The sequence below is a fragment of the Urtica dioica genome, chromosome 9, assembly GCF_054948205.1.
Source record: "Urtica dioica subsp. dioica isolate 48M chromosome 9, U.dioica_male_clone48M_v1_H2, whole genome shotgun sequence".
Taxonomy (NCBI): domain Eukaryota; kingdom Viridiplantae; phylum Streptophyta; class Magnoliopsida; order Rosales; family Urticaceae; genus Urtica; species Urtica dioica.
This window is the reverse complement of record NC_142764.1, coordinates 2642202-2654242: the sequence shown is the minus strand read 5'-3', so window position 1 is coordinate 2654242 and position 12041 is coordinate 2642202. Positions and strand designations below refer to the sequence as shown.

Below are 12041 nucleotides of genomic sequence, written 5' to 3'. Positions count from 1 at the left end.
CATCAGCTAGTCGGGATTTACTAAATTACCATTTTACCCTTCTAGCTGTTATTTCCTCAACTCCTTTGTCGCTTGTGAATAAGTTAGAAACAATGTATTGACGAGGAGCTAACAAGTCACATTGTTTCATCCAAAAGAGTCAGGACTCAATTTGGACACTGGCCAGTTCATTTATTCACACTCCAAGGAACAAAGCATGAGGTGACATACATTGCATTTCAGCAATCTTGTACATGAATTCCATATCTATGAGAACTTCACAAAGTTACTCATGACAGACTCACAACTTAGTACCTCACCAATAGGCCTTGTTCGGAATCACATAGTGAGTCCGAAATTTGACTTTCTCAAATGAGAATACTAAGGTGTGAAATGGCATGTCTCATTTCAGGATTAAGGTAAGCATGATGCAATTCATACATAGTGACTTCGAGACATAAGAGGTTAAATGGTTTGTTCTTATATTGTCTCTAGAAGTGCACTGGTCAATTCAGTACCTTCGGAAGATACCTAGAAGAACTATAGAGTCTCCAACTCTCAATGCCTCATAACCAGACATCATAGATTCTTCTAACAATCATACTGAGGTCAATAGTCCTTTGACCCTAAGATTGCGAATATATCGTTTTAAGCAAACTACGAAGAGTTTGTTCATGCAAATCTACATTTGTCTCTTCGTAAGTTGTTTAGTTTGTTTATGGACTAAAAGACTATGGTTTTATCATAAAGCTTCAGACAAGGAAGATTGAATGAACGTTTCAACTTTTTATTAATGAATAAGCAATTACAAGCAAGAGTCTTCGTAAGACTATATGACATCAAATGTACATAAATAGACACTACTACTCTTCTTGTGGGCACCATTGACAACAAGAAGTGCACTGGTCAATTCAGTACCTTCGGAAGATACCTAGAAGAACTATAGAGTCCCCAACTCTCAATGCCTCATAACCAGACATCATAGATTTTTCTAACAATCATACTGAGGTCAATAGTCCTTTGACCCTAAGATTGCGAATATATCGTTTTAAGCAAACTACGAAGAGTTTGTTCATGCAAATCTACATTTGTCTCTTCGTAAGTTGTTAGGTTTGTTTATGGACTAAAAGACCAGGGTTTTATCATAAAGCTTCAGACAAGGAAGATTGAATGAACGTTTCAACTTTTTATTAATGAATAAGCAATTACAAGCAAGAGTCTTCGTAAGACTATATGACATCAAATGTACATAAATAGACACTACTACTCTTCTTGTGGGCACCATTGACAACAAAATGTACATAAATAGACACTACTACTCTTCTTGTGGGCACCATTGACAACAGTAAGGGCTATGTGAAAGATAATATGTGGAAGGCGAATGTAATCGTATTACCGGCATAGATATGAATAAGAATGCTTCCTCTTCTGCTTATATACTTGAGTCATCTAATTTGTGGCATGGTAGACTTGGTCATGTGAATTATGACACTTTGCGCAAATTAATTAATTTGGATTGTATACCAAAATTTAATATTCACTCTAAACACAAATGTGAGGTATGTGTTGAAGCCAAATTAACGAGAACACCCTTTCATTAGTGTTGAAAGAAAAAGTGAGTCTCTTGAATTAATCCATACCGATCTATGCGTTTTGAAATTCATGCCTATGATAGGTGGTAACGAATACTTTGTAACTTTCATTAACAATATACAAAATATTGTTATGTGTATGTGCTTAAGAGCAAAGATGAGGAAATTGAGAAATTTACCATGTACAAATTGGAAGTTGAGAATCAACTTGGTAAAAAGATTTAAATGGCGCGAACTGATCGTGGAGGCGAATATGTGGAACCGTTTGGTGCTTTTTGTGCACAACATGGTGTTATTCATGAAGTCACTCCACCATATTCTCCTCAATCGAATGGTGTAGCTGAACGAAAGAATCCCACTCTTAAATAGATGATGAATGCGATGTTGATAAGCTCGGGGTTACCACAAGAAATATGGGGGGAAGCTTGGCCGTGAACTATCATTTAAATAAGATACCTCGAAAGAAGGATGATAAATCCCCGTCCGAATTATTTAAAGGAACGAAGCCTTCTTATAAATACTTGCGAATATGTGGGTGCTTAGCCAAGGTTTTGGCTCCCGCACCTAAAAGGATGAAGATCGGTCCGAAGACCGTTGATCATAGTAATGCTTATCGCTTTATTGTGCATGAGTCTAAGAATCCTGATATACACAAAGGTGTTGGGAAACGAGGGAGGTATCAGATACAAACGATTTTTCCGACACCACTCGTCAGTGAAGCACGTAGGATATCAGACACGAACAATCGCTCTGATACCACTTGTTAGAGAAACATGAGCGGTATTGGACATGAACAATCGCTCCAATACAACTTGTTGTAATTTTGTGCTCACCTTGATAACCATATAAGTTGCGGAATAAATTAATAACACTAACAAGAGCTAAATAAATGTATGGTTATCTAACAAGATCTAGATTTACTTTATTAATTGAATAATGAAAGCACTCAAACATGTCAAGCAACCAATACGAACAAAGAACAAGGTTCATAGGGGACTTACAGATTGGGCTCACCAATAGAAACTTCAATCTTTCTCAAACCGTCTTCGAACGTCTTGATCTCCTTCTTCAAGCTTTCAGATCCTCGTACTCCTCTTGACGACTCTGTATTCTTCCGAAACGTAATCTCCAGACGAATAAAGAAAGACGACGCGGGACCGCACTCTTTAATCTTACTTGATCAATAAACAATGTTGTTTCAAAGGGGTAGAGAGAGAGAGGGGGATGGCCACAACTCAAAGAGGTGGACGAAAATTGCTCTTCCAAAGACTTATTTTTCTCTTCTCATGAACCCCTATTTATAGTAGTGCAAAATATATAGTCTTGGTAGTTTCCAAAATATATTAATTCATTTTATTGTGTTCAAACTAGTGAATCAAAGCTTAGCCATTGGATCTCATCTCATGAATCCTACTTTCTCTCTTATCCATCAGATCAATATCTATGAGATTTTATTTTATGTTTAAGTAAAGAATATTTAATTATGAGAGAATAAATGAAATATCTTATTTCCTTTTAAATATTATTCTCCCATAATATTCATGAGAATAAATGGCAATATCTTATTTCCTTTTAAATACTATTCTCTCCTAATATTCATGAGAGAGAATAAAAGACAATATCTTATTTCTTTTTAAATATTTTCTCTCCTAATATTCACGAGAGAGAATAAATGACAATATCTTATTACCTTTTAAATACTTTTCTCTCTCTATTTAAACAACTAAAGAGAAAATATTGGTAAGTACCAATAATAGCATGGACGATTTTGACACACACGGCCAAGGGGTTGGCGCAAATCCGAATGCCCAAAACCCTAAAAAAATCGTCCACCTCATGTGTGCAACGCCCATTTGCTTGAAACCCAATTAATTATTTATTTACTTGGTCCAACAATAAACAAATAAGTAATTGATTAATTATTTATTTGATCAAACAATAAATGATTAATACTACCATAAATAATTATTTAATTATGCAAATACCCATATTTTAGAATTGATGTTGTCAATCACAATTATAGCTAGTGAGATTATAATAATGAAAACACATTATTATTAGAGGTTCTTTATTCGTCTTATTGAAGCCGAATCAGGGACTATGGACCTAGTAATAGAAGCTTAACAAATCCGATGAAAAAAACGAAAAAGTCCTTTCTCTTTTTCATATCGATTTGTCTAATATTTGTCAGACTCCACCTAGGTACACCAAGACTGAACTCTCCTTTATACTAGAATTATATTTACTCATCCTGACGAGTGTCCACTGATCTAGTCAGTACGTGATCAAGATCCTCCAGCTTCTGTTGGCATTGGTGCCCACAAGAAGAGTAGTAGTCATAACTTATATACATTTGATGTAATAAAGTCTCACGAATACTCTTGCTTGTAACTGCTGAATAATTAATAAAGAGTTGAAACTTTCATTCATTCTTCCACGTTTGTTTGAAGCTTTATGATATACCTTAGTCTTTAGTCCTTAAACAAACCTAACAACAAATGAAGAGTCAAATACGGATTTGCATGAACAAACTCTTCATGGTTTGCTTAAAACAGTATATTCACAATCTAAGGATCAAATGGCTATTGATCCCAGTATGATTGCTAGGAGAACCTATGCTTTCTGGTTATGAGACATAGAGAGTTTGAGTCTCTATATAGTTCTTCCTAAGTATCTTCTGAAGATACTGAATTGACCAATGCACTTCTAGAGACATTGTAAGAACAAAACCATTTAACCTCTTCTGTCTCAAAATCACTATGTATGAATTGCATCATGCTTACCTCAATCTTGAAATGAGACATGTCATGTCATAGCTTACATACTCTCATTTGAGAAAGTCAGAGTTCTAGATTCTCTACGTGACATAGACAAGAGCTATTGATGAAGTACTAAGTTATGAAGATGTCATGAACAACTTTGTGAAGATCTCATAGATATGGAATTCATGTACAAGATTGCTGAAATGCAATGTATATCACATCATGCTTTGTTTCTTGGAATGTGAATAAATGAACTGGCCAGTGTCCAAATTGAGTCATGACTCTTTTGGATTAATCAATGTGACTTTTAGCTCCTCGTCAATACATTGTTTCTAACTTATTCACAAGTGACAAATGAGAGGAGGAAATAACAACTAGAAGGGTAAAATGGTAATTTTATAAATCCCATCTGGTTGATGATATTCATGAAGGGTAAACATAGATAATATCCAATGGATCCACTCATAACAATTAAGTAGAATTTTTTAGTAGAAAATATATTCATTTGAACCGAGAGATTTTCAGTGTCAACTCTTTAGTGGAGTCAGTTGAAATTAAGCTAGAACTTGGGAAAGGTTTGTGAACTTTTGTGTCCAAGCATGCTAGCTCAAGCTTTGTTCATTTGGATCCATAAGTCACTACCACAATTCATTAGAGTAGGATTTGTTAAACTAGTAGCTAAGTCAAAACAAGTTCAAGTGTTGAACTAGACGAATTTTACAAAAATTATCTAAAGGGTAATTTTGTCCATAAGGACATAAGATGGTATGAATGTCAAAATAAGATTTTGGACATTGTCGTATGATGACAATGTGATTGATCCACACGGACAACCTTGAGGATTGGGCCTTGAGGATTGAATTTCAATTCATGGAATTTTATGTGAAAATTCTACATGGGCGTTCTTGTATTGTCATGAACAAATAAAGAAACATCTAGAAGCTTGTTCTAGATGCTCAAAACCGTGGCCATCATCAAGGAAAAGAGGAAATTATATTGTGCATTGATGTATGAAGATACTTGCCAAAAGGAAAAAGAGGAAACAAATTTATAGCATGATGCTATGATGATGGGCGGCCAAGCTAAGGATAAAGGGAAACAAATTTCCAACCTTGGTATTATTATAGGAATGAGAAATAAAGATTGTGCTCATGAATATGTGATATTCAATAGAAAGAGGAAACTACCTCTTTAGGGCAATCCCTCCTCCGATAAATACCACACCTCATTCACAATGTTGAAATAAATTTTTTGAGATTGATAGCTTCTCTCTCTAGACTTGGCCGCCTCCTCTCTCTCTCTCTCTCTCTCTCTCTCTCTCTCTCTCTCTCTCTCTCTTCTTGCTCTTTTGTTTTGGCACCTAGGTCCTCATTAGACCTAGCTTTTGTATTAGCTCTTTGGCTCTAAGACTAGTTCTTAAGTCATTGTGTTTACTAGTGCCCACTAAATCTCTTCTAAACTCGAAGACTCTAGTGGTAGAAACTATCGTGGTTACTCGGATTCAAGAAGACACGAAGGACACAAGCTAAGTGGGGAGACGAGCGATTCAACCTTTCCAAAGGCTTCTCAACACTCCAGCTTCTAACGAGGTTGGTACTGAGTGAAAACTCATTATAGTTATTAAATTTATATTATATGTTCATGCACTTTGTCTAGGTAGTAAAATCGTTTTTACATGTTTTAAAGAATTTTTATATTCCGCCGCTTACTAGAAGCGATAAATTATTCTTAATCCTAGATCTATTCCAACAGGTTCAACCCATATCGAGAAATGTCAATTAATCTGTTATACCTTTTTTTATACATATATACCCTAAGCACTGTTGCTTCCCCAGCGAAAGATTATTCGGAACGTACATACTTCGGAACTGCCTGCAATCTATCGGTTTTGGAATCTATCCTTAGGTGAGTGAACATTGGCAGGAAGGCTTGATTCCGTATCTGTCAACCACTTCCCACTCGAATCATGCTCCGAAACTCCCAAGACATAAGTTGTGATTAGCATGATAGTAGCCTTTTAGCGAATAAGTCAAAGAGCGCGGTAACATGATCCAGTGTCCATGATCACTTCAGGATTTAGATCAAGTATCACTGTGACCATCACAGCGACTCCGGTTACTGTATCGTTATGGTACTTAAACGACACATCTACAATCAGTCTGTCCGGGTCGTGCACTTACCACAAGTGCAGAATGCTCGCACGTCGTGATCAACCTTCACTAGTGTTCTGCATATTAGTCATCGACCATGTTTTAGCTCACCGCCCGAACTCTGGTGCCTAACACGTGACTCAGTTTAATACAGAGGCTACGAATGATAGTTGCTATTGATTCTGATATTCAGAGCTCAACCCGCTAATCATATGATGATAATGAAGTAAACCATTATTCTATTTAGTAATCATTTATAATGTCTCATTATCTCTCGTGGGCGAGAATTCCTAACAACATACTATCGAGTTATATGTTTTTGATAGTGTATGAAGTTCGAATCCCGGTTCATTAGCATATTCTCATTTTGTACCTTTGTTCACCCAAATACCGGCAAATAAACAACGTATGTTAACGCTTGAACATGTTAAGAAGTTATAAAATATGAGTTGTATAAAAAAAATTGTAAAATTCGTGGAAGACATGATACAAGTTCGAAATGATATTCAAAAGTTCGAAATTATAAGATATTAAGTTAAAATGTTTTAAATATTTACAACTATTATAGAGTTAAAAATTCAAAGTTAAAAAGTTCGAAATGTTCGAGATTAATATTAAAATCTTTGAAATTACATAACGAAACTTCGAAGTTTTTCTGGAAAAAACGTGACAAACATAAATTTGTGGATTCCCGGAAATAAACTATTTTCTTATAAAATTAAAACGTGTGAGTGATCAAAACTTACTCATTTTCCTTTTCTCAAGTGCCTAACAACATAGGAGGCCCGATAAGTTCAAACTTGAGTTTTGAGGACGATGGAGACAAGACGATGGCGTGTGACGACGAATGACATGGGTTCGGCCAGACGTTGTTTGTGAGTGAATGGCGTGAGTCGCTTATTTTCGTTCGTGAAGAAGTAGGGAGAAGAGTGTGAGTGAATGGCGTGGTCAGACGCTGATGCTACACTGTGCTTGAAAACTCAAGTTTCCCGTTGACAATGTGTATACTATATATGCATCACCAAACACAAGGCTACAAATATAATGAAGAAGCATGTTTTCTTTCTTTATTTATGTAAAATCAATCTCATTACTTTATGTTTTCTTTATTGTTTAATTTCATAGGCATTCATTCTTCGTTTGTGTTCTTATATGACAACATTTCAGTCTGATAAGGAAACCCCTTTCACTGAGTGACATTTTTCCTTTGAAAATGAATGACATATTTTGGCTGTTACTGGGCTCAACATTACAATAGATGATTCGACAAAAAAAAAATAATAATAAATAAATAAATAAATAAAGTGGACTACAAATACAAAGAAGCTGCAAACACAATGTCCCTCTTGATCTTGGATACGGCTTCCTCGAATTTGGCCTGAAGCTCGGTTTCTCCGATGGATTTGGCGGCCTCGATGAGCTGCTGAAGCACTTCCTCCAGCCTCCTGATGGCCCTGATCAAGCTTCCCTCGAAAACCGGGGTCGTTGACATGATCTCGTAGAACTTTGAGCCTTTAGCCCAGGAATACACGGCCTCCATTATGTCGGGCTTCAACGACCCCACAAAGCTATCAACGTCCATCTCGACCTTGCACTCCAACTGCGCGTTCCCGGTTCTGCGCGCAATATCCTGAAGCCGCGCGAAAAGCAGGTCGAGCTCTGGCCTCGGCTTCGGGGCATCTTTCAGCTTCTCCTGCCACACGAAGCACGAGAGCAGAGCCACCATCTCTTCCACCTTCATCTCCTTCAGAGTCCCGCTGAAGACGAGCTCCGTCAGCGTCAGCTCGTCCGCACTGCTTATCTCACACGCCACCTTCCCTTTCAACTCCAACACATCATCGCTCGTCACGTACCCCAGCCTCCGAAGTACCCTTTTCCTCGCCTTCAGCTCATCTTTGAACGCCAACGCCGTCGAAGAACGCATCGCTCGCTTTATTGACTTGATCTTCGCCGTCAGTTCTTGCTTCGAGTGGAATGCTTTCAGCTTCTGCTCTATCAGAGGAGACTTCGCTATTTCGTGTTTCTCGAAGAGGCTCTCCAAGGCCTCCAGCCTACGAGTTGCCTTCTTGTAAGAGCTACTGTTGATCTGTGCTCAACAAAATTAACACAGTTTAATTGGATTGGAAAACAGAAAAGGATTTGCATGTACGCTTACATTCATCTCATCTTCTGGATCGAGGAGTGGGATTCCTTTTTCGTCAAATCTTGAAACGACTTCAGAGATCTTTTTCATCGTGTTCTCACGAGCTTCTGACGGCAAAAGATCATTCGGTATATGCAGACGGAGACTGCTTAAGCTATTAATCTGTTCACAACGAACATCGTTTCTTAAGTAACCAACAATTTCAGTAACACAACAAACAGGACAAAAATGAACTCACCTGAGTAAGAGAGAGAGAAACAATGGCTGGTTCTCCTGGCTCTTTTAGAGGCACAATCTGAACAGTCTTATTTGAAACCTCATCTCTGCCCACCAAACATCTCGTAAGAACGTCAACTGTGAAGCTCAAATTGTCGGGTTTTCTACTTTCATCATCTGCCCCATCAATAATACGAGTACTCAGATTATATATTAATTTATTTATTCAAGGGCATGTAAACATGTTGGAATGAGTTCTCTTCTCCCTCACCTCCAGCTCCGGTTTTCACCTTTTGAAAATTGATTATGACACCCCATGCGACCCGCTCTTTCACCAATACAGACGCCGAGATCTGATTATCATCATCATTGCTGGAACACCGTACACTCACAAGTCTACCTGATTGCAAAAAAGGCAAGCAGTGCTTTGGCGAGAGGACGATATCACGAATATCCTTCTTCAAATTGTTGCATTGCTGCAATAGATTGTAATAGTTCTTCAAACTCTCTTCCTCTTCTATGACAATCGAGTCCCTTTCCACCTCCAACTTCTTCGCTTGTCTCTCGAGATCAGGGAGGGCACGGTCTGCTTGAAACTGATAGAAGGAGTTTCGAAGTAAATTCTCGGGGTCACCATCTTCACTTCGCAATTGGTTCAAAAGCATGTTGTAACTCAAGTGGAAGGAGCTGAAATTCGAAGGGAAGATAATTGTTGAATTTTTCTCAATTCTGATCACTTGGGAAATAAACAAGCAAGAGACATGCAAAAACCTGTTTAAAGAATCAGCAGTGCCTTTAAGCATCATCTTTGCAGTGGAGGGTTCGAGCTTTTCGTCGACCATAAGAATACAAACCCCGCGTTGATCAATGCCTCGACGACCAGCACGACCACTCATTTGTATATACTCTCCACCAGATATCCATCTGAACTTATCGCCATCAAATTTACGCACGTTCGTAAACACAACAGTTTTTGCAGGCATGTTCAATCCTATGCTAAACGTTTCTGTGGCAAACAAACACTAAAAACGTCCATTGATTAAGCAAACATCTGACCATAAAGGGAGACGAAGATTTTGAAATTGTAACTGACCTTGATCAGCCCTTCTTGAAATAATATCTCAATTACTTCCTTCAAAATGGGAAGCAATCCAGAATGATGAACTCCTATTCCACGCTTCAAAAGAGGCAACATATGAGAAACCTATGACAAAAAAAAAAACAAAAAAAAAAAAAAAAAAAAAAGAGTAAGCATAGATGACAATATGAAGATGCTGATAGAATCAAAGAAAAGAACTTGCCTGAGGCAACTTCTTATCATCATCAGAAAGCATATCCATGGCACTCCAGAATATGGTTTCCACGTTGTATTTCTCATCATCGCCATTCAAATCCATCTTCGCCATCTATAACAAGCAAACAAAGCAAGAGTATTGAATGGATGTAAATTTGGCAGAGATTGAAAAAGGCAAAATGTTGACCTGCATGGCAAGAGACTCGCACTCCCTTTTGCTGAAACTGAAGAGAATGACGGGGTCGTATTGACGCTGAATGATCATCTTCACCATTTTAAAAATGTCGGTTTCTTCGGCCATCTTGCCGATGCTCTTCTGGGGTTGGGCAGCAGGGGCGGGAACGAGGGCATTCAAGGCCTTCTGAAAACTGTCTTCGCGGAACTTTCCATTGTCGTCGACCACGAGGTAAAGGCCGTCACCACCGGAAGGGAAGACGTAATGCTGAAGTGGGGTGGGGCGGTAATCGGTGTACACAATGTGGCACGGTTGGCGGTGAATCTGGGCGAGGATGTCAAGTTAGCAAGGCTGAATAAGACGAGAAGAGTAGTTGAGAGAGAGAGAGAGACCTTGGCGACCCAATCGGCAAACTCGCTGGCGTTGGGGACGGTGGCAGAGAGGAAGACAAAGCGGGAGTTCTTAGGGGCCATGACGATGCTCTCCTCCCAAACAACGCCGCGCTCTCTGTCGCGCATGTAATGGACCTCGTCGAACACCACCCACGCCACCTCCCGAGTGATCTCCGACCCTTTGTATTGCATGCTCCGCCAGATCTCAGTCGTCATCACCTATCATCACATTCACTTGTCAATCATTAATTACATCACATGCATCTCTACACTCACTCACTGACCAGGCAGGAAGCGTTTGGGTCGATGGTGACGTCACCGGTCATCAAGCCCACATCCGAGAACTCCTCCTTGAAGTCCCTGAACTTCTGGTTGCTGAGGGCCTTGATGGGCGACGTGTAAATCACGCGCTGCTTGTCCCGGAGTGACATGGCAATGGCGTACGAGGCCACCACGGTTTTGCCCGCAGAAGTGTGGGCCGAGACCTAACACAACATAGTAATAAATGTATGAGACAAAAGGGCTTAAAAATATGAAACCCTCTCGAAATGCTCGAGTACCATGACGGAGTGGCCTTGCTCCACGCACTTGATGGCCTCCGACTGAAAAGGGTCGAGAGGGAAAGGGAACACTTTCGCCGGTGAACACGCCACCCTAGGTTCCCCGTCGCCTCCGTAACCCTCCGGATATGACACCTCGTGAACGCAAGCCACGTCATCCTCGCACTTCAGATTCTTCTGACTTTCCCTCCCATTGTCTTCTGATTTCCTCTTCATCTTTACAAACTACTTTCTCGGCGGCCAGACAGAAGCCCCTATCTATCTTCTTATTTCAAATGATTTAACCTAACTCTAAATTATATCTTAAAGCTTAACCAATGAGAGATTTTATCAGCTAGCAATATGTTTTAGAAATAAAATATGCAATTAAAGATGACAAGGATGTTTAGCATGAGCTATTATTATTATTATTATTTATTTATTTATTTATTTTTAAATGCATGAGCCATTATTATTAAAACAAGGGTCCATTAATAAAATAGTCCATTTAAATGTTTGATATTGTTAAATAATTAACGTTTGTTAAATTTTAGGTAAATAATCATTTTTATGTATTTACAAACGTAAATCTTAAATAAATAGCCACCTTCATATATTAGACTACGTCATTATTTATGGTTATTTATCTAAGAAATACTAAACGTTGACTATTTAGCAATATCAAATGTTTAAATTAGTTATTTTCCTAATTTTCTGTTAAAATAAAGGAGAATTAGACTTAGTAATCCAATAGTCCATTTTCTTTTTGAAAAATTGTCAAAGTTTCATTTTATTAAGA

General features: G+C 38.4%; 1 protein-coding gene across 1 annotated transcript; it reads right to left on the bottom strand.

Moving 5' to 3' along the window:
• Positions 1-7652: 7652 nt before the first annotated feature.
• MTR4 (RNA helicase, ATP-dependent, SK12/DOB1 protein) lies at positions 7653-11569 on the bottom strand. Its single transcript, XM_089625851.1, has 11 exons — positions 11264-11569; positions 10988-11188; positions 10704-10922; positions 10324-10635; positions 10144-10248; positions 9936-10046; positions 9614-9864; positions 9114-9529; positions 8865-9019; positions 8639-8788; positions 7653-8569 (listed from the first exon to the last, which is right to left on the bottom strand). Exons 1-11 carry the CDS (start codon positions 11477-11479, stop codon positions 7793-7795), a joined length of 2913 nt encoding a protein of 970 aa, XP_089481977.1. The 5' UTR covers positions 11480-11569; the 3' UTR covers positions 7653-7792.
• Between the last annotated feature and the right edge of the window lie 472 nt (positions 11570-12041).

Excerpts from the sequence above, each read along its gene's own strand:
- MTR4 (XM_089625851.1), bottom strand. The coding sequence starts at position 11,479 with ATGAAGAGGAAATCAGAAGACAATGGGAGGGAAAGTCAGAAGAATCTG. Across the intron at positions 10,923-10,987 it reads ACCCAAACGCTTCCTGCCTG|GTGATGACGACTGAGATCTG; the intron begins GTCAGTGAGTGA and ends ATGTGATGATAG. Across the intron at positions 10,047-10,143 it reads ATGATAAGAAGTTGCCTCAG|GTTTCTCATATGTTGCCTCT; the intron begins GCAAGTTCTTTT and ends TTTTTGTCATAG.